At 38.6% G+C, this 26,967-nt stretch overlaps 1 protein-coding gene across 1 annotated transcript in view; it reads right to left on the reverse strand.

Moving 5' to 3' along the window:
* Positions 1–2,263: 2,263 nt before the first annotated feature.
* Positions 2,264–26,967, reverse strand: part of arhgef10 (Rho guanine nucleotide exchange factor (GEF) 10) — a 175,267-nt gene continuing 150,563 nt past the window's right edge. Inside the window, exons 19-24 of the mRNA XM_048597102.1 lie at positions 21,335–21,462; positions 19,556–19,656; positions 19,071–19,192; positions 17,089–17,172; positions 10,559–10,782; positions 2,264–2,465 (exon numbers count right to left, since the gene is read on the reverse strand). Of these exons, the coding sequence (XP_048453059.1) occupies positions 2,264–2,465; positions 10,559–10,782; positions 17,089–17,172; positions 19,071–19,192; positions 19,556–19,656; positions 21,335–21,462 (861 nt within the window). The remainder of the gene's footprint in view (positions 2,466–10,558; positions 10,783–17,088; positions 17,173–19,070; positions 19,193–19,555; positions 19,657–21,334; positions 21,463–26,967) is intronic.

Below are 26,967 nucleotides of genomic sequence, written 5' to 3' on the forward strand. Positions count from 1 at the left end.
GAAATGTAAGAGTGGATCGTAAAATTGCCTAATTCCAGCCTGGTATAAGTCAAGTTTCAAAAGTTAATACAGCGTGGAGCTAAGGAACACAGCAGGCCAGACAGCATCAGGGGAGCAGGCAAGCTGACGTTTTGGGTCAGGACCCTTCTCCAGAAAAAAATTTTCTGAAGAAGGGTCCTGACTCGAAACGTCAGCTTTCCTGCTCCCCGGATGCTGCCTGGCCTGCTGGGTTCCTCCAGCTCCACACTGTTATCTCTGACTCCAGCATCGGCAGTTCTTACTATCTCTCTTCAAAAGTTAATAGGAAGTTCAAAAAATTGCCTGGAAACATTTTTGATTTTAAGTGCTCTTGCTGTAAAAGAGCTGAAGCTCCTCTCTGTTCTCCTCTAATGTTAATATAACTCTTTAACTAATTAACTGGCAAGAACATTGTTCTTTTGCACAGGACAGAACACAACTTGCAGCTAACAGTGTAGCTCCTCAGCTGTATGTTACCCCCCACTAAGACCAGAAACTGTGACATAACATGACTATTAAAAGTTTGGGTGTTTCAATCTCATCCTCAAATAAGAGCAACAATGGAAATAAAAAGTGCAGATGCTTGGCTGAATGGAAATTTCCTTCATCAAATATTAACTGGTTCAATTGCTCCAAATAGGACCATGCTTTACCCATCATGAATGCAACAAGGTGCATGAATTTTAGGCAGTCTCAATGAACCCTTAAAAATTAGCAGTCTTCACATAAAACTGCTTGTAACTAATTGGTATTATTATACAGTTTCACACTTGAGCAACCGAACATTTTGCACAGCAAGTGGACTGGGGCAGGGGGAGGTTTAGAAGGGCAATGATGAGTATTGAAATGTAAAGCTTCAGCTGCTAATCCTTATACTAGAGTAAAGCATCAGCAAGACATCTATTATGAAACGAAGCTTTAAAAACCTCTCCCTCCTGACCAAACAGCCACTGATGTCAAGAAACAAAACACTGGAGTTAACATGGAAGGATTGAAAATATATTGGGATACATTCTAGATAGAAGGTTCCATTGAACTTTCGTGGTAATCTGGACCATCATTTCTCCACACAAGTTAGAAGTGAGCATTAGTCAGTAGTTTTGCAAAATTGCTGGAAAGAAAAGGACCATAATCATTTTTGTTGTTGTGATCTAAAAGCAAATTCAATCAGAACTTTCCAAGGGGTATTGAATAAATACTTGCAAAGAAAACATTTGCAGGGCTATAGGAAAAGGTTGGGACTAATTGGAAACTTCTTTTTTAAAAATGAGCATAAGGACAAAGGACTAAATAGCCTCTTTCTGTGCTGTATAACTCCGTGATCCTTTCCACTTATTCCCCGCCCCCACCCCCAAAGTGTACAGGAGGCAGTGGGCTTTATGCATGCCTTGATTTGAACTCAACTCTATTTACAGATTGAAGATTTGATGGATGCTGAGTGGGTAGAACTACCACCTGGTGCTCTGTGAGAAGTAGTTTATGTACTGCCATAGCCCTCAGGGTTTGCAGCAGCCAGGTGTTTGTTATTTGCGGCTTGCTGGCTGGAATAAAATTCAAGCAATTTCCAGTATCTGCTGCATGACTGAGCGATGGCGGCCGGAGTGGAGTGGGGAGGTGAGTTAACAATGTGTTCTCTTCAACCTAATGCGTGGTGATTGAGTCTGGAGGAAATCTGGCCCCACCACCTCTTTGTATTTAGTTTTTTTTCCCACTAAATCAATTTAAAAATAAGATGGAAACAGCCAAGGAGATGTTGTCCGATTTGTAGCCAATTTGATTAAAAGTGTGGAACATTTATTGCAATTGTTTGAGTCATTTAACAAAATAAAACCACAATTTCTTGTGCAAAACCTTCTCACTTTGGTCCCTCAGCTTAGGTTAAACTTTAGAAGAATATACAGTTTCTTTTATTTCCGAGGACCAACTGTCCTTGTTGTTGACCAAGTGCACAACTTGACTGAGTACAGATTTTGACATTTAATAACAATTTTGTCCAGAAGTTCAGGACAGATTATGCCTGGTCAAAGTTTTTAATTTCGACCCACATTCACATTTAAACTGGTCACTTTACTTCTATTTTTCGTATAAAAACAAAGCTAGATGAAAGGTGTGAAGCTCCAAGACAAAGTCTACTTTGTGTGTTTTGCTGTACTTCCATGTTTATGAAGCATATTACTGTAGAGGAAAATGGAAAAGGAAGAGAAACCCATGTTGACATACTAAAAGATTCAAGAAAATGTTGCAATTAAATTCTGAGAGGTTCATAATAAATAGATGACGTATACACACCTTCAGCCTTGGTATAGATAGCAATATTTCCATTAACAAGTCCAGCGTAGAGACACTGTAATTTGTATCCGAGGCTCACCACTGTCGATCTATCCGGAGTAAAGAAATGCTGCAATCGCACTTTTTTCGAAGCCTGATTGCTCTTGTACACAGAAATGCTGCAGTAGGATAAACAAAGATATCTCATCATAATTGTCTGTGCTGTCCGCCGCAACTCATGCCATAAAGGAAAGGGCATCGAATGAAACCCTCGTTTCCAGTTTTACTCAGTGGAATTTATTTGCGTAGATCTTGACATTGTATGACAGTGTAACAAGGTTACAACGAGTCAGCAACTCATTTCACGCATGTCTGACTTTATCACCTTGGAATCAACGGAAAATAAAAATGAGGGAAATATAAAATGAGCTGCTGACCTTATTGCTTGTATTACATTATTTTATAAAGTGCAGATTTACACCATGCTGCCTATGTTGGTTTCCATTCATGTGCTGAGCTTTTTTTAAAAATGGTTACACTGATAAAAACCAGCATGAGTCTATCAGAATAAGTGTGAGGAAGTTTCACATTTTCATGCAGTTCTCTAATACGAAGGTAAAGTTAACAAATTCAAAATGGGACTTCTAACTTTCATTTTGATTACAACCACTTATCCGCAATCTGGTCGTATCCAGTTTGCGTCTCAATGGTTTTGAACCTATTTAACATATTTTACCTCTCCTTTACCACCATCAGCATTTCCTTTGTTTTTCACTCTGGTCATCCTCACCTTCTGTTATGCTTGCTTCCTCTCCCACTAAGTCTACACATCATTTAAAAAAAACACTACTTGTCACCCATGTTCTGAAGGATAGGCAAGTTAACTCAAAATATTCACTGTTTCTTCCCCTACAGATGCTGCCAGACTTGGTTAGATTCTCAGGCACTTTGTCTTTATGGCTATCTTAAACGTTATTGATAGAAATGGCGTATTTTCAAACTGCATAAGAGTTTGTTAAAAATTCAAATGTATGCAATTTTCTTTTTTTTTTGCTCCATTTTTGGATCCTTGAAGGAGAGGCTTCGGAAGTAGTTTATGGCAGATACGAGGAAAAAGCACAACTGGGGAAGAAAAGGCTAGCCACCTGGGCCATGAATATACGTTGCACCTGAGTCTACAGGTAGTTCTGCTGCAATGCGTGTTTCATTAACGCAAATTGGCTATAATGTGATTGATGAATAGTGGACGCTGTTTGGATAACATGAACTTTCTGCTGTACAGGTATAGTGATTGTCTATAGCGATTTCCCTATAACGCAATTTTCTATAGCGCAAAGTCACACAAGAACACAACTATCGTGATATAGAAGAACTACCTATACTGGTGAAGGCAGCAGCATTTCTAAGATTTTAGATTTCAGTTCTTCACTGTTTTGAGCCTGACACAAGAAATAAGGAATGGTCAAGAGGGCAAGGGGCCTTTAAATTGGTGACCGTGGTTAGGGTTGGCCTTATGGAGGTTTATAAAATCATGAGGGGCATGGATAGGGTGAAAAGCCAAGGTCTTTTCCCAGGGCAGGGGTGTCCAAAACTGGACGGCATAGGTTTAAAGGTGAGATGGGAAAGACTGGAAAGAGAACTAGGGGGCAACTTTTTCACACAGACGGTGATATACAAATGGAATGAGCTGCCAGAGGAGGTGGTGGAGGCTGGTACAGTTACAACATTTAAGACATCTGGATGGGTGCGCGGAAGGAAAGGTTTAGAGGGATATGGGCCAAGTGCTGGTAAATGGGACTAGGACAGTTTAGGATATTTGGTTGGTATGGATGAGTTGGAACTAAGGTGTCAGTTTCCACCCTGTATAACTCTATCACTCCTTATTCATTCATAGTATAACACCTTGGCTTCCTGACATCTTGGCACAGTTTCCTGATTGAGTGGTAAGTCCACCATCACAGTGCTAATTGACCAGCTTCCTTGCCAAGTTGAGAGGGTGGTCTTTCAATTAAATAGAGGAATGAAGAGTTTTGGAGAGGGGCTACAAAGTATAAGATATGATGGCATTGTATGGCAGTTATTTATGTAATGATACCCAGAGAGGGACAGAGTGTACAATTTTTTTTAAGCAGCAAATAGGGTCAAAGTGGGAACAAATCCTTAAAAACGCAAAATTAATAGTTCTTTACTTAATTGCATACAGTATTCTAAATAAATGAATTAACAACAGAAATAAAGGTCAATGTGTATAATCTTACAGCCATCATTATGGAGTCATGGTAACAAGGAGATCAAAGCTGGGATCTTACATGGAATGAGGGCAGAGTTGGCTGGACTGCACTGGGAAGGTTTAGCAGCAAAAACAGTTGATGAATAATGGTCGGCTTTTGAGAAAATAGTTCACGATTAACAACAAAGATGTATCCCAGTGAGGTAAAAGGATTCTAGGAAGGGGATAAACCAATCATAGTAAACCAAGGAAAATGAAAATTGTATATCTTTTCTTTCATTTTGATACTATGTGACAAAGATTAGTGGTAAGCTAGAGGATTGGTAAAGTTTGAAGAACCAATAAAAGATTACCAAAAATAGCAAAAAGAGAAAATAAACTGAGGGTAAATGAGCAAGTAGCATAAAAAGGGATAGTAAGAGCTTCTTTAAATATTGAATGGTGGTTTCAAATTGATGGGTTGAATGGCCTTGTATTCCTATGTCTTATGATAAGGCAGATGTGAGCTGACCACTCATATCCCAATCTGCCTTCCATACACAGTAAAAATCCAATCAAAGGGTTTGTATTTGCAAAATGATTACAACTGTTGTTCCACACTGGAGCTATGCTGTTCTGGGTCACTCAAAGGCAGTATTACAGTACCAGAAGCAAGCAAGAAATAAATGCAAGCCACTTCACCCAAGAAAGGAAGTGTATTTAGAGGGGGACGACAGAAGTGCACTAGAGGGAATACAAGTGTGGTGTGGGGGAGGGGGGGTACCGGGGCGGGGAAGAGCGGAGAAAGAGAGGCAGGGAAGCAAAGAATGAACAAGATCATGTTTGTGACCATCTAATCTGATTTTAGATGAAAAAGGGATAATTATTCATCAGGACATTAGACTCTTCAAAGAGTAGGTTGTCAATCATGTTGTAGCATAGTACATCAAGAATTGAAAATTTCTAAAAATCTTGTTTCAAATGCCATTTGTCTTATGATCGCAGCTGATGATACTACTGGACTTATTAGATTCCAGACTGAAATCTAGCTTCACAGATCATGTTTTGTATTTTTTATTTAATGGGTGGTCTTTCACTGCAACATAAGAATGCAATGCTGGTTTTAACAATAAAACAGAAATCTCTTACACAAAAGACATTAAGATAAAATATGAAAAAAATAAGCTATTTACATATCACATAATATGAAAGATTTCAGAACATGCAGCAGAACAATATGCTATCTACCCTAACTCCATAAGTTTACAGTTCTCAAACATCAGAGATAGTACCTTCTTGAAAACATCAAGAACCTTAACTGTTTCTTTAAATTCCTGGCCTTTTTTAAAAATAGTCATTCATAGGATCAGGATGGCATTGGCCAGGCCAGCATTTATTGCTCATCTTTAATTGCCCACAGGGCAGTTAAGAGTCAACCATGTTGTGTGGACCTGGTCTCACATGTAGGCCAGACCAGGTAAGGATGACAGTTTCCTTCCCTAAAGGAAATTAGTGAACCAGATGGGTTTTTCTGACAATTGACAGCAAAACATTGGGCATCATTAGACTCCTAATTCCAGATTTTTAAAACTTGAATTCAAATTCCACCATCTGCCATGGCAGGATTCAAACCCAGATCCCCAGAACATTACCTAGGTCTCAGGATTAACAATCCAGCGATAATACCACTAAGTCATTGCCTTCCTTATTGGTATCATCTTGAAGGCGAACCAAAACAAAATGCTTTCCAATCCACAGGGTATTCCCTCATCAAAAAAAATCAGTTCTTGTTTATTCTAATCTAAAAGTAAGATAATGCCTGTAAAAGTTTTCTCTCTCCGATTGTAAAGTATTCACAGTACAAAAGTCCTCATATCATCACTCAGGAAGGCTCCAATCATCTGCTCTCTGACAAATACTGGTAAAGCAATGGCTCCATAAAGACTAACAAGTTAATAGTTAAATCCCCTCATCCACAGAACAAAACCCACATGCCCCTAGTTCATAATCTAAATGCTAAGTAAAAGATATTAATGGATATCTAAGAGAAATATTACACACCTTACAGCACACTTTAAGAGGCAAGAAAACACACAGTACAGAAGTGATACATAATGTTGTAGTTGAAGTTCATTGTTAATTTTACACAAAGTGCCACACTTGTTTTGGTGAGAAGTTTGGGGGACAAAAAAATGATTGGCAATTAAAAGGTCAGATATCTTTTGCTGTGAAATACATTTGATGACATTCTGAGTAGTGGCTACAATTGATCAGGAGAGCAATGTTTCGATAAACTGTGATATTTATTCTATAAGGACATAAGAGGAAGGTTAACATCCCGATGGCTCTTTCTTCATACACATGAAGGAAATACTTTGAAGTAAGTAATGTGTAACTAAAGTGGAACAAAATTTGTCTTCAAGGCCTCTTGAATGAGATGCCTTAAACAGTAAAATATTGAGGCCAATCAGGTCCAATCAATGTTGCTGATGGGAGTCTGTATTTGTTTTCAAGTCCACAGACTCCTCCTCTTCAGAGAGAGATAGGGAACCCAACTCAGAAGAATGTGGCATGGCAGGGGTGGTGTTCTTTTTCACTATATTTCAAAATCTTACATGTTAACAGATTCACAGTCTGCTCAGTTGTAACTTGTTGCTGTTTTATGACTGTTTTTTGAGCGCATTGTTCCAAAGTGCATACATTTGAGATGTGACCACTTACTATATGTAAGATTGATACAATGTGTACATGAGAATGCAGTTTTGTAATATATATGACCTACATATTTGGAATAAAGTACATGCACTAAAACTTTATTAAGTTCTATTCTGGTAACAATTAACTGCAAACATTTGTGTACAATCTTTGTAAATGCCTCAAATCTATTAAATGCTGTCTTAATTGTCACAAGTGTTTCTAGCACAGTATTATAAATCTTAAACCGTACTTTTTAAAGGTTACATCTTTAGTAACTGGAATCATTTAAATATACCTATTCCAAATGCATCCTAAAGATTACTTGACTCTTGTGGATTCAAACATTCTATTCTTTCCAGAGGAAATAAAAGCGGTCATTTCCTGACACGTGACACCTCGGAATACAATGGATGTCCACAAACGTAAACAGACTAACAACTTTGATAGCCTTCTTTCAAGCACAAAGTCATTTAACTTATAATCACAGAATGACATAATTGTTATGGTGCAGAAGAGGCCATTTGGCCCATTTGTGTCTGTACCAGCTCTTTGAGCAATAAGAGAGATTAAGGAGTGAACAGCCATCACAGAAGATGTCAGAAGGGATAACATACTACAGTTTGAAATGCTCCTTTGCTTTATTTGGAGGATGACTTGGCATTTCCTCCAAGTCACATGACACAGGTCACCTTTACTCCAGACTTTAAAATGTAGCAAACTGTTACACAAGCAGACTACAGGATAGAAAGGAGATTGGCAAAAGGCTTTTGGCTGCTGGACTCAATTGGGCAGCTTCTTGAGAAAGAAACAAGGACCTTCTCTCTCCCCTATCTCATTCCATCTTCAAACTTAACTGTGAAATGAACCTCTGCCAGAACAGGTAAAGAAACAACCGTAACTGCCTAGGCAATTTCAAAGCCTTCACTTCAAACAACAAAACTATGAAACAACAGCAGGCCTGCATTAAAATACAGACTGACCTCGATGCCATTTCATTTTAATCAGTATTATTTTCATCTACATCTGCAGCTAGTTTTGGTGTGTGACAGTGTGAGAGAGACAGTTTCTTTAGTAGCCTCCAGGACAAGGGTTTGGAAAGTAAACAGACCTTCCTATTATTATTTGTTAAAAGCTTGCTTCTGGGTAACTTAAAATTGACTCTCTCACTCCAAGGGTAAGAAATAAACACATCCTTGTTCAAATACTTTGAGACAATGCCTTAAAATAGTCTGTAACGTAGTTTATAATCTTCCAACAGCTCACAACACAGGATGAAAATTGAATACTTATCTTTAAAAAGTGGTACATTGAAAACAATGAAAACTCTCTGCAGCAAAATGTGTGAAGGGATTAAACAAAAAAGTACTTGAACAAAAAGAAAAAAAGTTATTCATTTACAGCTTTGGTTAGAAAATCTGCCACACGGTGAGAAAGTGTATATATCACCCAAGACTAAATGGTATCTATGGTCTCACATATTTACACTAAACTATGTCAAAGAGCCGCAGATGAGATGGGAAAGATCGAGTCAAAACAAAGCTCCAGTGTTCAAGGACTGTTTGTACAAAAGCCTTTTGTGCTACAGTTTGGATTTCATGGGTTACTTTGGCTGAGAATGTATTGTTTCCATTAAAGTCACATGACTACAGGACTTTAACACAACAGCAAAAAGGCTGGGACAAGATATTATCTGTTCTACAAATGCACCAATTTGTAATTACACTTCCTTAGGGTCAGAAGATCATGCATTATTGTTAAAAATTTAATGCATATAGATATTTTGTTGCCACATAGCAGGGATTTCAGAAATTCTTCTCACCAACTAGTCCTGCAGACTTCCCAGAGCATACATTCAAAACCAAAGGACGGCCAATATATTGGTGCAACAGCTTTTGGAAGTCATGGAACATAGCCCAGTGACAACTCTTCCAGTAAATCTATCTCCCAATTAGGGGATGCATGGAGCAGAATGTTTCCCAAGTTATTGCAGCTAAGGTTATTCAATCAACAGCTGAGAGTTATAATTTGTCCCTCTCCCACCAACAGGTTTTTTCTGAGGAACTGATATTATTTTAATGGACATGACTAGATTTTTATGCATGATTAAGAGGCATTCTTCTTTTTTTCCCCTCTCATTTCCAGAAATGACAAGCTGGGCAAGTGAAACTTGACAGTACGTTTATCGGAAAAATGTGTTCAAATGATTATATGAATTAACATTTTCAGTATTAAATATTGAGAGGAGAGGTGTGATGTATATGGGTACTATTTATTGATATGCTTGGATTTTCAGCAAGTGGCATGTGGGTTTTGTTGGATAAGGGCGTTTAATAATGAACTTGTCTTAACTTTCTACAGCCATGATTTTTAAACACAGTATGTCACAGAAAGCAGTTCTCAGAGTGCTGATGGGAATTGGTTTGCATTGAGAGAGTTGTATTGAGAGACAGTGAACATTGAAAAATATTAATGTTCTTTTGGTTTAGAAGAATCAGAAATTGATTTTTTTCTTGCTTAGGGGAAAGTCCCATAGATTGAAAAACTTTTGGTTTCAGTTTGCAGAAGACCAGGTTGTAGCTAGATCTAAGAATAGTTTCTTCTTGAGAAAAGAGTTCCTTCAGAATCTCAGTGTATGGGAATTTGTTTGAAAATTCCAGACCAGAAGGGCTTGCTCAAATCCTAAAGGAGTTTTTTGAAGCTAAGAAAGTTTAAGCACAGTTTTGTGAATAATAAAGAAAAAAGCCATTTAACTCCCAAGAACTGGAACTGAGAGAAACATTTAAGGCAAACCTCAAGATGTGACAGAGAAGAGAACTCTCTCTGGTAGTTCAATACTGTATAGTGATGACATTGGGATAGATGGGATTGTATTTTGGCTGAGTATTTCAAAATCTTTCAAGTTGTGTTGCATATAAAGAACCTGCTTTATTCATTTTTATCTTTGTTTCTTTTGTGCAATATACTTCTGTTTATATTGTTAAAACCAGATCTGCAGCATTACATGTTTGTATTTTAGTGATCACATCATTAAATACAAAACAAAACATGATCTATCAAATCGGATTTCAGCTGGGGTCTGACTTAGACAATAGTAATATCAGTTGCGATCATAATAATGTTATAGCTTCTGAATCAACCAGAATATTTTCTTAAAATTTTACAGCAGCAAACAATTGATATTCCTTGCTGTTATGGTATTGCTACTGAATGAATCTACTACTATGCTGAAATCCCAATTTTATTGGTCTATATTCAGTTTGTTGCGCTTAACTGAAAAATAAAGCAGAGACGTAGTACAAATTGCACGTTACATTTCTAATTAATTCTACAGGTAATTACTGGCATATTTTCCATTGTATATCTCACCTTCCTTCTTCCATTCCAAGACAGATAGATGGGGTTTCAGTGCACTTTGTACTCATAGATTCAGAGTCAGAAAAGACATCGGATTCTTCTGGTTTGTCATCTTCTGGGACATATGCCATGGCCAGTATACGGGACTCAACGTTAAAGCATTCAATCACTTTTGGATTGGAATTATGTAGAGTGACAATGGTAACCTGACCCATTTGATTGGTACAACTTCCAATCTGCTCAGTAAAACAGAAGCGCAAGACATGTGCAAATCTGTCTCCATAGTTTTATGTGCTGCTAATAAATCATTATAAAACAAACTTCAGAAATCAATGGAACGGCAATATAAAACAACTCATAATTGATGAAAAATTCAACAAGAGTAAAGACAGGTAAAGCAACAAGACAGTGGAGGTGAACTTTACACAGTTGAGATGCAGGAAAAGCGAATAATCTGTTAACCGCACTTTTTGATACTTGGTTGTTCTTTAAAATAATCATAAGTTTTACTTTGAAGTTGCTAAGTATTTTCTGCATTGATTGACCTCATCAGATGAATGCTATTTCTAAGTTCCTTGTTAAACATCTTATAAAGACTATAAAGAAGATAAAGCAATTTGGCATTCGTACCTCCATAATTTATTGCATCACATGCATTTTTGTATAGTAATTTAAATGACCTATATGCCAGCACAGAAAATGTTAGAACTCAACAGGGGGTGCAGTGGTAGTGTCTCTACTTCTTGGCCAGAAGGCCCAGGTTCAAGTCCTACCTGCTCCAGAAATGTGTAATAATATTTTCTAACCAATCTGTTCAGACATGTCCTTCAACAACACAAGACAATTTGGAAACAGGTTGGATCACCAGACAAAGTCATATTTCTGTACTATAACTGTAACCCTAACAACTGTGAAAATGGTGATGGTGCACGAAGCTTGTTCAGATTAGTATGCAGTACAAAACTTGGCAAAGGCAATAATTGATGTTTAAAAGATAAGTCTTTTATTTGCAAGACTTGGGTGAACAATCAGCCCAACTACGCAGTTTGCATTTGACTTTCCTAAGAATTTGAAAGATCACACCTCTCACAGTCTGTAGGAGTTCCAGCTGAAATAGGTTTGTGCAAACACATTCCAGTTCTCAGTGGATAAATGTTGCAGTCATTTGAAAAGAAGTTGGCAGAGGCTCAGGGCTGATGTGGGAGATGGTGCATGAGATTATACATAAATGCTAACCAGAGAATTATGATCATTTGCAGAAGACCTGAACCTTTTCAGGGAATAAGCCAGAAAAATATTTGCAAAATATGTGCACAGCACTCATCAGTTTTGAACTGAGCATGGAGTAAAGTATATTCTGGCTCTTGATAGTTTTGTAAAAACAAGGGAGAGAATATGAGATAATGGGCAGAACCGGTGAAGATCTGAAGGAAGACAGTTCAAATCACGTATTATTTATGGAATCAAAGACAGAAAAATAAAATCAGCTGTACCACTCTACTAAATTGTCACGTGTCATTTTTGAACACAGTGATCTTTCTCTACCCCATCCCTTCAACCAGCCCTGCAATTTCCGAGCAAAAATCAAAGACAACATGAAGAAATGGAAGGGACTTTTTTTTAAAAAAAAAAGGAAATTCCTGCCGAACATCTGAAGTCAATCAACCAATCTGCAGGAGGCCAGCTGCCCTGGAAACACATCCCCAAGAACCCACCTACTAACTATATGTACAACGATGCTGACCACAATAAGAAACTTGTCCAGCCCCTTTTAAGGAACTCAGTAAAAATGCATTTACTGCAACAGCTAGCAACTTATTCTGTACATTCACAATCTCCTGTGAAGTAAAGTTCACCTCACAGTGAACTTAGAACTTAGTAAATAAGAAAATTAGATGGACAATGATGAGATACTGAGCAAAATGGGTCCATGTTCTCTGGAGATTAGAAGAAACAGATGGGATCTCACTGAAATATTGAGTTGAATATCCAACATTCCTTGAGTCAAGGATTCCAGGACGAATAAAGAAGGGGGATGAAAAGTGGTGGCAGCTTTGATCAGGGTGAATACAAATCTGGAAAAAGAGATAGTCTTGGAGATGTCAAACAGAATTGATTTGTTTGGTGTTAAGAAACAATGGGGGAGAGGTGGGGGGAGGGGGGAGATGGGGTGGGAACAATATATTCACGAGCCTAGGTGTGTATGTGGTAGTTAATGTGGCACTCTTTTTCAGGATTTTCCCGGTCTGGTTTGAAGGCCAGTGGGGACCCACTTGGAGCTGTAGGGAAGACAATGAGATTATGCAGACATGTCTTGTTGTGTCTCTTTAATCCTGCATTCTGCTTTTAATAGTCAGTAGATCGAGAGCTGTCAACAACTCATGAGGGTCAACCCTCTGTGTTCACAGCAGGGTGTGTTTCTTTAGTAAAACTGACAGGTTGATCTTTGAAACTGAAGAGTTGTAACATTTTCTCTGCTTGGTGAGGAACTGTCAAATTCCTTGAGGTCTCATCAGCTCTCCTTCACTCATCCATATTCCACTGCTTAATCATGCTGGCAGTCTTCTCTGTGTCTTGGCAATAGTTTATGCAGCTCTACCTTGCACTTCTTAAGATCATTATAAACAGCAAAGTCTTAGTCTTCTGAAGAAGAGTCATATCAGACTCAAACTGTGAACTTTGTTTCTATCTCCAGCACTCTGTTTTTATTTCAGATTTCCAGTACTTTGCATTTATTGAAGAAGAGATGAGTAAATGTGATCAACACAGGTAAGTCTACTTGAAACCAATGGTAAGGTTGTTTTTTGAAACAATAATCTAAGAGAAAATTAGCAGCCATTTGGACAAACATGGATGAATAAAAAGATAGTTAGCTTGAACCTGTTGAGGGCAAGATGGATTTGGGTAATTTAGATCATAGAATCCCCAGAGTGTGGAAACAGGCCCTTCGGCCCAACAAGTCCACATCAGCCCTCAGAGCATCCCTCCCAGACCCATCCCCCTATAACCCACCTAATCTACACATCCCTGAACACTACGGGCAATTTAGCATGGCCAATCCACCTAGCCTGCACATCTTTGGACTGTGGGAGGAAACCTGAGCACCTGGAGGAAACCCACGCAGACACGGGGAGAATGTGCAAACTCCACATAGACAGTCACCCAAAGGTGAAGTTGAACCTGGGCTCCTGGTGCTGTGAGGCAGCAGTGCTAACCACTGAGCCACCGTGCCACATTTAATTGAGCTTGTTGAAGGGTTAAAAGAGAGTATGACAGCAGTTCAGTTGTTGCTGCATTTATTGACTTCAAGAATGTGCTTCATAACAGATTATTAGCTTTGCTTAAAATCCACAGGATAAGAGGCACAACAGCATCATTGATAAAAAATTGGTCAAGGGATAAAGCCGTTTAAGGGGTAGAAACAGAATTGTGATTATGACGACTGCTTTTTATACTACAAAAAGACAGAGTTTCCAAGGTTCAGAAATAGGAACACTGCTGTTTTTGATATATATTAATAACTTGGACTTGGAAATACAAGGCACAGTTTTAAAATTTTCAACCGACACAAAACTTGGAAGTGCTGTAAACAGTGAGGAAGGTTGTCAGAGACATCAAGGGGGCTTAAGCATATTAATGTAATAGGTGAACACATGCTAGATGTAATTAAACAAAGATAAGTGAGAGGTAATGTGTTTTGGTAAGAAGAATAAGGAGAGATACCACATACTAAACAATGCAGTTTTAATGGATATTGAAGAAGTGAGACCTGGGTTATTTGTACACAAAGTTGTGTAGGTGACAGGACAGGTTAACAAATGCAGTTAATAAAACATATGGGAACCTGGACTTTATAAATAGAAGCAAAAACCAGGACGTTATGTAAACCCAATATAAAACATTAATTTGGCATCAGCTGGATTGTTCTGTTCAATTCTGGGCATCATATTTCAGTAAGGATATTAAGGCTTTGAAGAGGGTACAGAAAAAGATTTGCTGGATTAATTCCAGAGTTGAGGGATTGCAGTGGGTAGTCTGGAGAAACCGGGATTATTCAATTTACAACAAAAATGGCTATGAGGATGCAGATGTATGAAATCATGAAAGTATTACGTAATTTATTTCTTTGAAGGGTCACAAACCAGACTGCACAGGTTTTAAGGTGACTGTCAGAAGAACCAGAGACAGTCTGAGGAAAATCATTTTTTAAAATAATGAATAGTTAAGATTTGGAATACATTGCATCGTATGGTGTTTTTAAATTATTTTTTCAAGGATTGAAAGCATTGCTGGCACATCCAACATTCTGGGGGAGGGGATATTGTGATGGTAATGTGACTGGACTATTAATCCAGAATCCCAGGTTAGTGTTCTGCAGTCATGGTGAAATTTGAATTTAAAAACAAACTTAAGAGCTGGCCTGATGTTAATTGTTGTAAAACCGATCTGGTTCACTTATGCCCTTTAGAGAAGGAAATCTGACATCTTTACTTGGTCTGGCCTACATGACACTTGAGACCCAAGGGCATATGGTTGACCTTTAACTGCCCTCATAAATGGCCCTAGCAAGCCATTTAGATGAAGAAGCAGTTAGGGAGAGGCAGCTAGCCAGCGGTGCCTACATCCCATGAACGAGTTAAAAATAAAATCATTACCTTTCCCTAAGTTCCCTTGAGAAGGCAGTTGCCTTCTTGAACCAGTGGATGTTAGCCACGATGCTGTTAGAAAGGGTGTTGCATGGTTTTCATCCAACGACAGTGAAACAATGGCAATAGCATTCCAAGTCAAGATCTGTATGCCTTGAAGGGGTACTCGAGGTGCTGTTCCCATGATACAAATTTAACAGCAGCCTTCCGAAAAGGAACAGGCAAAATATTAAAGGCAGCAACAATGTAGGGGCATAGGGAAAAAGCAGAAGAGTGGGACTAACTGGTTCGTTCCTCCTGGTGCAAATGTAACAGTCTGAACGGTCTTGTTTTTTGTTATATTTTGAATTTCATGAGCATCATGGTATGTTACTGGGCTAGTGTTCCAGAGGCACGGGCTAACGGTTCAGATACACGGAGCTGAATTTTATGAGGGTCTGCTGTTGTTGCCCACTGCACCCCAAACAACAACCGACTGGATAAAAGTGGGGGTGAGCCCAGGAGAGGAGTGGCTGCCCGCAGCATTCATGGCTGTTAAGAGCCTGGAGAGGAGATTTCTGCCCCTTAGGGGCAGTGCATTCCATCTCAGTTCATATGGCTGCCTGCCAATCAGGACAGCAGACTGCCAGTGCTAGCAGTGCCCAGGTTGTCACTGCCAGTAATGCACTTGAGGCTGCAGGAGGCATTCAATGCAGGATTTATCCTTTCAAAGAGTTCATGGGCCAAGAAGCAGGATTAGCAAAGGGACAATTTTGAGAAGCAATGAGGAGAGGAGAATCAGGGTAGGATCCGGGGTTAAAGGGTCAACTCCTCGGGGGTGAGATGGCTTCCGATGCCCCTGGGGTTAATGAAGGAGAGGTTTCCCCCACCATCATGCAGGGAAACTTGCCAATTTGGCCACTTAGAGTGGGCCCCAGCTGCCATTTGTTCGATTAGTGCACTGGCTTTCTCCTGTAACATTGTAGTGGGGCACGTTTCAGGCAGGCCGCAAGCTGAGTTTAACATTCTGCCTGCCTGCCTGCAAACCCACTGCTGGGTAAGTGTTAAATGCAATTTGTAAATTCAAATACTGTTGCCTACTGGAGAAATTAAATTGAATTAATCGGGAATAAAATATATCTGCCGAGCACAAATTATCCTGTTTATTAATATCCTTCAGGAAAGGAAGCCTATCATCCTTATCTGTTCTGGTCTATATGTAACTCCAGGCATTAAACAATCTTAACTACCTTCTGAAATGGCCTAGCAAGCTACGACGTTGTATTCAAAATGGTGGCTCATCACAGCTTTCTCAAAGAAAATCAGGAATGAGCAATAAATACGGGATGTATGTCTAATGCTCAGTCCCATGAATTAACAATTTGATAAGTATCAGTCTACAGAATGCGATAACCACAATCAAATCAGTACAAGTCACTTGTAAGTACAGACCATATAAATAGAATCAGTTGTAAAGTGACAATTTACAGCATAGGTAAAAATGGCTAAGTCTGACAAAACTGAACTAGATTTTGAAAAAGAGTGAAATGAATATGAAACTATGGATAGTAATGTCACTGAAATCCTGTTGCTTTTCAGGATTGAAGAGGAGCTTGGGGAGAGGCCAGGAGCAAAGTTGAAGTGTGAAGAATGTTTTTAATCGATGGGCCTTTCGTGGCTCATCACAAAAGTGAAGCATGACAAAAAAGAATCTATATCATTGTTCTGTGCTCTAGCACTGGGAACACATTATAAATTAACATGTAGTTTAAACAATTCATACTCAACTGTAGCAGAATTATGTGAAGCAGGAAAGAAATTGGAGCTAAGGTCAACAATTAGTCACGATCATAATCAATGGCAGAGCTAGTTCGAAGACCTTGTGGTCTATCTTTATTTTTTATGTTTCTTACTTACCCACAGATATCCATGTTCCATAGACAATGAGTTTGGTGCATCAGATGCATTACAGCGTTCGGGATTGTGAACAGCACATTCTACCTATTAAAAAAAATTGAAGTTTAGGAAAGCATTTCACAACTTGTTAGTAGACCATGAGCTGGAGGAGATAATTGGTTATCATTTCTCCCTGGGGAAATCACTCCACTACGACCAGAAACAGAAGCACTGGCTGATTTGAGTCTTCTTTGTAATCCAATCATTAGACATCAAGGTAAATTATCACTGTGCCTAATGATATTATGAGCACGATCTGCACAGAATGGGGATCATCTGTTGGCATACCCTCACCAAGTGCTATGTTTCCCACAAGACAATTTACAAAGCGAGTGAGTACTTTTTGGTTACTTCAAGCTGCAATCCAAAACGAGGAAACTCCAAGTAAAGTTGATGTTAGAAGAATTACTTCATAGTTTCCAGCTTATGGTGAGAGCAATCTTTTGTGACTGAACGTGTAAGGAAACCTTTTGGCTCCAGGCCAAGAAAAGCACACAGCAGATGCCTGATATCCTATGAAATGTGGCAGTGTCTTTCATTATTAATGCAACTTCCACACATCAGGCAAGGAAGCAAATCCTTCAGTCATTCAAGCAAATATGGGACATGATACATGCAAAAAGTGATATAAAAGAACTACTCTGGGACAATTACAAAGACATATTAAATGGATCCATCAAATGACTACTAAATATGACTTTTTTAATGCTAACAGGGGCTGTAGTTTCAGCAGCACAATGTCTGTTCATTGAGCAACTTTTAAAACACCCAATCAACACTCCACCTGCTGATTACACTTACGGAGAACATGGATAAAAAAAATGAGATAAAACTGTAGATGCTGGAAATGTGAAACAAAAGCAAAGAATGCCCTGACAATAACATCCATTATGTTGTTTGGCATTATTAGTGTGCTAAATGGGACTGACAAGCTAGCACCTCAAAACTGAGCTTGCATGAGGTGCTCTGGGCCATCAGCACCAGCAGAATTGTATTCAAACACAATCACTAAATTCATCAGCAAGCACATTCCTTGCCCTACGATTGCTCAGGTATGTCCAGGTTCTAGCACCCCGAGGAGTAAAACTGATCTTTGGCATTGCACGAATTAGGCATTAGTGAATTGGCAGCATTTTTCCAATGACTTTTTCATTCAAGCCAGTTGACTGCACAATCACCCAGCACAAACTACTTGCCTCCAAATCAAACCATACGGAGATTCAGATAAAAAAAAGAGCTTTCCTTTTTGATGTGTTTGTCCTTCCCTAGAGGGACACATCTCATTGTCCTAAACACAGAGAGCTTGAGTACGACATGCGTGTTGCTAAGGTTAGGGCTCCCCAAGTTTGAACAGAGGCCTCTGAAATTTAAGATGTAAAGTCACATTGTTTATCAATGCACATTAGTTAAGATCTTATTTCTAGTGTAATACAGTTGAATTCATTAGAGCAACAGCTTACATGTTTATCTACAGAATTGTAGGAAGAATCCTGGGCCTTACAGACAGGTTGAGTTCTCCAAGGCACTGTTAATCAGTCTGTTTTGTTAGCTATTTATTAACACTGCCTTGGAGAACGCGCTTGGGTGTGACAGTGGAACATAGATCCTGTTACAAAGAGTCAAAGTGGAAACTAATAACCTGCACATGATCTCAGAACCAGAGGATCCTAAAGACATCACTTAGTAATTAGTACTATATTAGATGGCGTTTAAAACTAAGCACAGTTGATCTGTTAATATTGCTTACTCACTGTACTCAAATTCAATAAGTTTGACTTTGTTGTAAGGCTTGACATCAATAACATTTTACAAACTGATTCCAGGACCTCAAAAATGTAATTTCTTTGGGGCATTAAACAGGTTTTGATTGATATGGAAGTCTAAAATCAAATCAGTAGCTGGAGTCAGATAATCATTGTTAAAATGAAATTTGTAACTCTCACCTTGAACTCCTGCAGTTTTGACATCATCACAGGCATGTGCTTGACAAGAAGTGGGTGCTTTTGGCGCTTTACTTGTTTCCCATCATCCTCTGCACAAAACCAGCCCAGCTGGTTCTCATCCCCTATTTCAAGGAAGAAAACGAACAGAAGTAAAATTGAATAGTTACTTTATATAAAAAAAAATTCTGAGATCTATTTATAATTGAACCGTCAGAGACATAATATTCATTCATTTGGATACTTCATGAAGGCCAGTTATTCAATACACACGTTTCTTATTCAGAAGGAATGACTTTCTAATTCTGAAGTCTCAAAAACAAGTATTTTGCCCAGTGACCGTCTCCTGTCCATTATTCCTCATATGGAGATATTTACGCTTTAAAGTGTGGAGTTGGATATTAACTGTAAAAGCAAAAGTATTAGCAGAGGGCAAAAGAAACACTTAACTAGTGATCAATGCACATATTCCGCGAATGAAAACTTACCAAGGGCCAATTTGGCCATTTGTAAACTACTCATCCAGGAGAGTTTGCTCGTTGGAGTAAATGTATTAAACACTGCTGTAAAAAATGAAGGCCTTCCAGATCTGGGGAAAAAAAAACCACATCAGACTTTTAAAACTATTATTTCAAAGTGGTGTCAACTCCATTTCAAAATTGTTGAAAAGGTTGGAATAATAAATGATTGAATATGGTACCTTAATTTAAAATAGTAACTTTGAACATCTGTTAACAATAGAAGATGCATTCAATATCATTTGCATATGATATCCAAATAGTAAGGCACAACTACAAGGTGTGCTCTATGACAAGATGCATCTCTTCAGCGTACTGAGCTAAGTATTGCCTTTTGCACACAGCATGTGGTCTTGAGATAGCTGTCTGCGATTTGAAACATATATCATGACATCTATTCTACACTTGCTTTTTGCCCCAGCAGTACTGGATTACTCCTTTAAATCTCAATAGCACGTGCCATTCCAAACATGCAAAACTTATTTCTATTTAGAAGATCGATGCTTCCAAATATTGTCTTAAACTGGTCACATTGAAGAGCACTTAACAAAGGCAGAGGTATAGAAATATATTAACTTAAGGTTAAAGAGACAATGTGAAGATATATCTGCATATAAATCGACCCTAAAATGGGGTCACTCATGAATTATTCCATTTTTAAAAAAATTTCATCATTGATCCTCTCTCTGCTCCTCTTCTTCTCACTGTGGGGTAGCATCACTGCAGATTCTGCAACTGGCACTGCAGCATTTTTACTTTCATGCAACAGAACAGAAATAAGAATTGAGGTAAAATAAAAACGTACACCATCACTGAAGAATTTAAACCTTCATAGTTTTTGTGCACCAGAGCTTCAAATCCATCTCCTTGGACTTCCTCACTTATAATTAAAACAGAGAGTAAACTTCACATATATTGATTGATTAACAAAAAAAAACATACTTAATGCATTTTAAGATATAGGTGGCATTCCAAAAGAAAAGGTAAAATAGTTAGAGGGAGTCTGTTGTTTCTATGTCATACACCTATGTTATAGTCACTGTCTAACCCTTCGAGAAAATGTACCACAATGTCTCAGATCAACTTCCAGATTATCTTAATGTAAAACTGAATTTCAAATGGTGCAAGTTCAGGCAGATATCAACATTCAACAAGGAAATTTTGAATCAAAATGATTATTGGAACATATTAAAAAAAATACAAAGATTCCAGAATCCATGGATTATAAGACATTTTTCAAAAAACTTTGATGGCAAGTAATGTCACTACAATCCTGAAGTCAAAACTAATGCTCTGGGACATGAGTTCGAATCTGACGAACTTGAACTAATTAAATATATCTGGAAGTTAAAGCTAGTGTCAATAATGCTTATCATAAAACAATGGGAGATTGAGGTTAAGATAACCCATTTGGTTCACTAATGTTTCTGTGGGGAAGGAAATCTGCCATCCTTATTCGGTCTGGCCTACATGCAACTCCACACCCACAGCAATGTTGTTCATGGTTAATTACTATTTGCAATGGCCTCGCAAGCCACTCAGTTTAAGGGCAATTGGGGTGGGGTAATAAGTGGTGGACAATGAAAAATGTTGGCCATATCAGCATATCTCAAAAAAATACAAAACAAAATATATATTTTTATAGAAAATGATAATGTTGCAATATTGGGCACCATTTGAAAAATACATGAACACACAATTCCTTTGGAATCCCTACATGTTTGATATTAGATTCTGCTCAATACCAACTTGTCTGGTTTTCCAGGAAGCTGCAGTTGAATTCTGCAACGATCTGCTGCTCTTATTTCTTCTTCCTTTTTAAATATGAGTTTCTGAAGACCTGCTGTCCAATCCTGGCTCACAGCTGGATTTAAATTCTGTAAGAATTTGTAACAGATTTGTACCAGTAAATGAATTAATAAAATCATGAGTGCAAATCCAGGGGCATTACTTAAAATTAATAACATATACAAAGTGCTAATCAGATAATAAGATATTTTCTTTTCTGTAGATCATGGGTGGGCAGCTAAAAATTATTGCAATTCCTGTGATGTGTGGGAACATCAGGAGGCTTCATGTGTTTTAAAGGATCACAGGTACAGAAAATGCTTCCAGCTGCTTGAGCAGAAGTTCAGGATTTCCAAACTCAAAGAGCAGCTGGAGTCACTGTGCAGTATCAGAGAGGATGGGCGCTTCCTAGATTTCATGTTCCAGGTGGTACTGACTCTGCAGGCATTCAGAGTTCAGAATAGTAGTTGGGTGACCGTCCTGAAAGTAGAAAGGAGCAGAAGGTGCACACATTTTGGTGGGGGAGTGCCACTCTCAAATCAGTTTTCGGCATTGGAGATCGCTGGGAGTGTTGACAGCATGAAGGTGTAGGTTACATCAATGGGGAAAGGATGAGGCAGGAAGGAACAGCAAAGAATATAAAACTGGAGTGGATGTAGGAGCCCTGATCAAGGTGATAGACAGTTATTTCTGTGCCTGACACAGAGTCCCATATCATGTGTTACCTCCCAAATGCCAAGGTAATACAAATCCCAAGGGTGCAAATGTCCTGCAGAGGCAAGGGGAGGAGGTATAAACTGTAGTTTGGTTCAGTGCAATAACATATGGACAACAGGTATTGGGGTTTTATGCTCCTTTCTCAAGCATTGGGATCAGTTCTGCAGAAAGGGGCACCTATTAAAAAGGACAGGTTGCACATAAGAGGACTGGGACCACTGAATCACAAAATTATTACGGCACAGAAGGCGGCCATTTTGCCTGATCCAGCTCTCAGAAAGAGTTATTCAACGCCATTCCCCTGCCTTCTCCCCATGGCCTTGCACAACCTTCCTTTTCAGATAATAGTCAAATTCCTCCTTCAATATCACAATGGAACCTACTTCCATTACATTCTCATGCAGCTCATTCCAGACCTTAGCCACTCACTGCATGGAAAGATCCATTTAATATGCCTGTTGTGTTTGTTTGTTTTTTTTAAACCTTAAATCTGTGCCCCTTTTGTTCTTGATCCTTTCAGTTGGACTGGTTTTTGCCCTATCTAGTCTGCCCAGATCCCTCATGACTTTGAATACCTCTACCAAATATCCTTTCAACTTTCCCCTTTCCAAGGACTAACAGTCCCAACATCTCCAATCCATATAACTGAAGTTCTTCATTCGGGAACTATTCTCTTGATCCTTTTCTGCACTTTCTGTAATGTCTTCATGTCTTTCCTGAAGTGTGGTACCTAAAACTTGACTTGATACTCTTGTTGAGACCAAAGTAACGTTTCATAGAAATTTAACAGAACCTCCTTTCTCTTGTACTATATGCGTCTATGAATAAAGCCTAGTATGCTGTACACTTTATTAACTGTGCTCTTGATCCATTCTGTCAGCCTCAATGATTTATGCACCAACATCCCTCTGGTCCTGCAGCTTCTTTAGAATTGTACCTTTCATTTAAATTGTCTGTTCTTTCTAACCAAACTTGAGCACCACTTCATATTCCTCTGCATAAAATTTCATCTGTCACTTGTCTGCTCATTCCAACCAATCTGTCACTGTCCTTTTGTAGTTTTACAGAATCCTGTTCACAGTTCAATTATTAAGTTATTTTAATTATTCAATTCACAGGTCATTTACTGGCTCTTGTGTAGTATGAATATTACTTGCCACTTTTCATCCCAAGCCTAGATACTGCCCAGGTCTTGCTGCATTTGGACATGGACTGCTTTAGTATTGGAGGAACTGAGAATAGTACTGAATATTGTCCAATCATGAGAGAACATCCCCACTTCTGGCCTTACAATGGAGGGAGGGTCATTGATGAAGCAACTGAAGATGTTTGGGCGAGGACACTACCCTGAGAAACTCTGTAGTATCGTCCTTAGGCAGAGATGACTGACCTCCAACAATCACTATCAACTTCCTTTATGCAAGGTATGACTCCAATCAGAGGAAAGTTTTCCCCCACTGATACCCATTGATTCCAGTGTTGATGGGGCTCTTTGATGGCACATTTGGTCAAATGTGACCCAATGCCAAGGTTGATGGGAAGGGAGTGGTTTAAAGACAATTTTAAATTGAGAGAGACAACAAATATAGGAATAAATACAAGAATTAGGATCCAAAGTAGATATTTTGGGCCCTCAAGCCTGCTCTACTATTTGATAAGATAGTGACTGATCTGACTGCACCCCCCTCCCCCCACCTCATACCACTTGTCAATCAACGATCCATCTAATTCAAAAATAAAACCAAGAAATGTGGATGCTGGAAATCTGAATGAAAACAAAAAATTGTTGGAGAAACTCAGAAGGTCTGATAGCATCTGTGGAGAGAAAGCAGATTCAACTTTTCGGGTCCAGTGATCCTTCTTTAGAACTCTACTGAAGAATGGTCACTGGACTCAAAATGTTAACTCTCTCAGGACCGTATATGTTTCAATCTGCAGGAAAAATCACTGAATGATGTGCAGTAACTACAAAGTGGTGATGTTGGGTGACTTTAACGTTATCCCATTCATTATTCAAGTAACTGGAGTAGAGGTTAAGGAAGGAATTTCTGAAATGTGTTCAGCAGAATTTCCTTGTCCTGTACATTCTTAGTCCAAATAGGAAGGAGGCATTGGTTCTCTGGAATGAGGTGAGTAACATGCACCAAATGTTGGTGGGGTATATTTGAGTAAGACACTTGTAACACTTGTATCATAAAATTCAGATTAGAAACGGAAAAGAACAGTGAACAAGATAAAATAGAACTTCTAAATTGGAAAACTGAATCAAGCCAGGGCAAAACTAAACCAGATATTGGCAGAAAATAACACAATGATACAATGGATGATCTTTAAGGAAGAGTTGATTGAGGTACAGACTAGGTATACTCCAAAATGGAGGAAGGATAAGGAAACCAAAGTCAAGATTTCGTAATGAGGATGATATGGAAAATGATGAAACTTAAAAAAAAAAAGCAGGTATATGATATATACCAAGTGAAATACAATAAGTTGAAAGGGAAGTGAAGAAGGAAATGAGACGGGCAAAGAAAATGTATAAGAAAAGAATGGTAGTTAACATAAAAGACAAAAGATCTTCTACCAGCATGAAAATTGTAAAGAGATAGTAACAATTGTGGCGGAATATCACTGGCAAGTAAGGAAGAGAGATGTTAGAAAATATTGGAAGAAGCAGAGATGGTAGAAGTAATGAACAAAGTGAAAAATGATCAGAATGGTGATTATATTTAGAGCGGATAAGTCAACTAGGCTAGATGCTCAGGAAGTAGGAGGTAGAAGTAGCAAAAAGACCTTCCACAATGAGCCAAATATCCTTAGATATGGGTGGAGGTGCTACAGGATTACACAGTGACAAACTCCTTTATTACATATCTCCATAATACAGAGAAGTAAGATGATACATTTGGCAAATGAGATAGACAGAGGCAACATAGAGTAAATGGCACAGATATAGAGTACAAGCACAGAAGACTTGACAATAAAAATACATATTGAGAAAGCAGTTAGCAAAGCATATCAGATATTAGGCTTCAGAAATGGAGGGATTGAGTACCAAAATAGGTCGGTTATGCTGAATCTTTACAAAGTGGTGGTTAACCTGATGCCCTCTTGTAGAGTTCATGGATATAGGCCAAATGGCAGACAAATGGGACTAGTTTAATTTGGGAAACCTGGTCAGCATGGATGAGTTGGACCAAAGAGTCAGTTTCCATGCCGTATGACTAACTCTATAAGCAGACCAAGTCTCTTGTGATTGAACTCTAACTATATCAACTCCTGAGAATATTAAACAGACATCCATTTGATTCTTCACTCATAAGCTTGAGAAATTAGGTTAGGATGCATTCCATGTAACTCTAACTTGCTGAAGTTTATACATTTAGATGTTACGTAATTCGAGTTTAAAGATACAAACTACAAAAGCATGATGAGACAAAAAGATTTTGGGTCACATTTTTACTCTAACATATATATCAATAGTCACATCAATTCAATCTATCACTTCATGTTTCCTACACACATATTCAACCAATGCAAGTCTCTTTGACTTTAGCAAATTGAGTGAAGTGAACAGTATTAATACAGTTCTTTGTTGTAGAGACTCTTAATTTTAATTGCACTGAAGTTGGGGGAATGAAATATCAAGAGCATTGAATCAAGATTGCCCATTTTACATTCTTGTTCAAAGTTAAAATTATCAATGCATCTCTTAAAAGCACTTTAATTGCTGCTAATAATCTGTTACTTCTTACAAATCAATATCGCCTGGCAAAAACGTATATTTTGATCAGTAAGTTTATGTATGATATGAAAATTGGTGGGATGGTAAGCAGCAAGGAGGATAGCTTTAGATTACAGGAAGATATAGATGGGCTGATCAGTGGCAAATGCAATTCAATTTGGATAAGTGTGAGGGCAGGACAAACAAAGCAAGGGAATATACAATGAATGGTAAGGCCCTGGGAAGCACAGAAGATCGGGGGGGATCTTGGTGTGCATGTTGACTGGTCCTTTAAGGTAGCAGGAAAGGTTGATAAAATAGTTATGAGGGCATATGGGACATGGCTTTATTAGCCGAGATGTGGAGGTGCTGGTGTTGGACTGGGATAGACCAAGTCAGAAGTCACACAACACCAGGCTATAGTTCAACAAGTTTATTGGAAAGCACAAGCTTTTGGAGTAATGATCTTCATCAGGTGAAGGAGGACGAAGGACCAGCACTCCAAAAACTTGTGATTTCCAATACTCCTGTTGGACTATAACCTGGTGTCGTATGACTTCCAACTTTATTAGCCAAGGCATAGAGATTAAAAACAGGGAGGTTATGCCAGAACTGTACAAAAGTTGGTCTGGTCATAGTTACATTATAATGTACAGTTCTAGAAACCACATTAAAAGGAAGTGATTGTATTGGAGAGAGTACAGAGGAAAATCTCCAGGAGATTGTCTGGGCTGGAGAGTTTTAGTTACAAAGAAAGACTGGATCAACTGGGGTTGTTTTACCTGGAGCAGAAGAGACTGAAGGGGAATGTGATTGAGATGTACAAAATTGAGGGGCATAGACAGGGTAGATAGGAAGAAACTTATCCCCTTGATGGAAATGAATAACTGGGGACAGAGATTTAAGGTGAGGGGCAGGAAGTTTAGATGGGATGTGAGGAAAAAAAGATCACCTAGAGTCAATCTGGAACTCACTGCTTGTAAGGTTTATGGAGGCAGAAATTCTCATAACACTTGAGAAATATTTAGATGTACACTTGCAATGCTGAGGTATACAAGGTGATGGGCCAATTGCTGGGAAATGGGATTTTAGGTGGTTGTTTTTGACTGGCGCAGACTCGATGGGCCAAATGGTCTTTTTTCTGTGCTGTAGACCT

The sequence above is a fragment of the Rhincodon typus genome, chromosome 5 (genome assembly GCF_021869965.1).
Source record: "Rhincodon typus isolate 14 chromosome 5, sRhiTyp1.1, whole genome shotgun sequence".
NCBI classification, from domain to species: Eukaryota; Metazoa; Chordata; class Chondrichthyes; order Orectolobiformes; family Rhincodontidae; genus Rhincodon; species Rhincodon typus.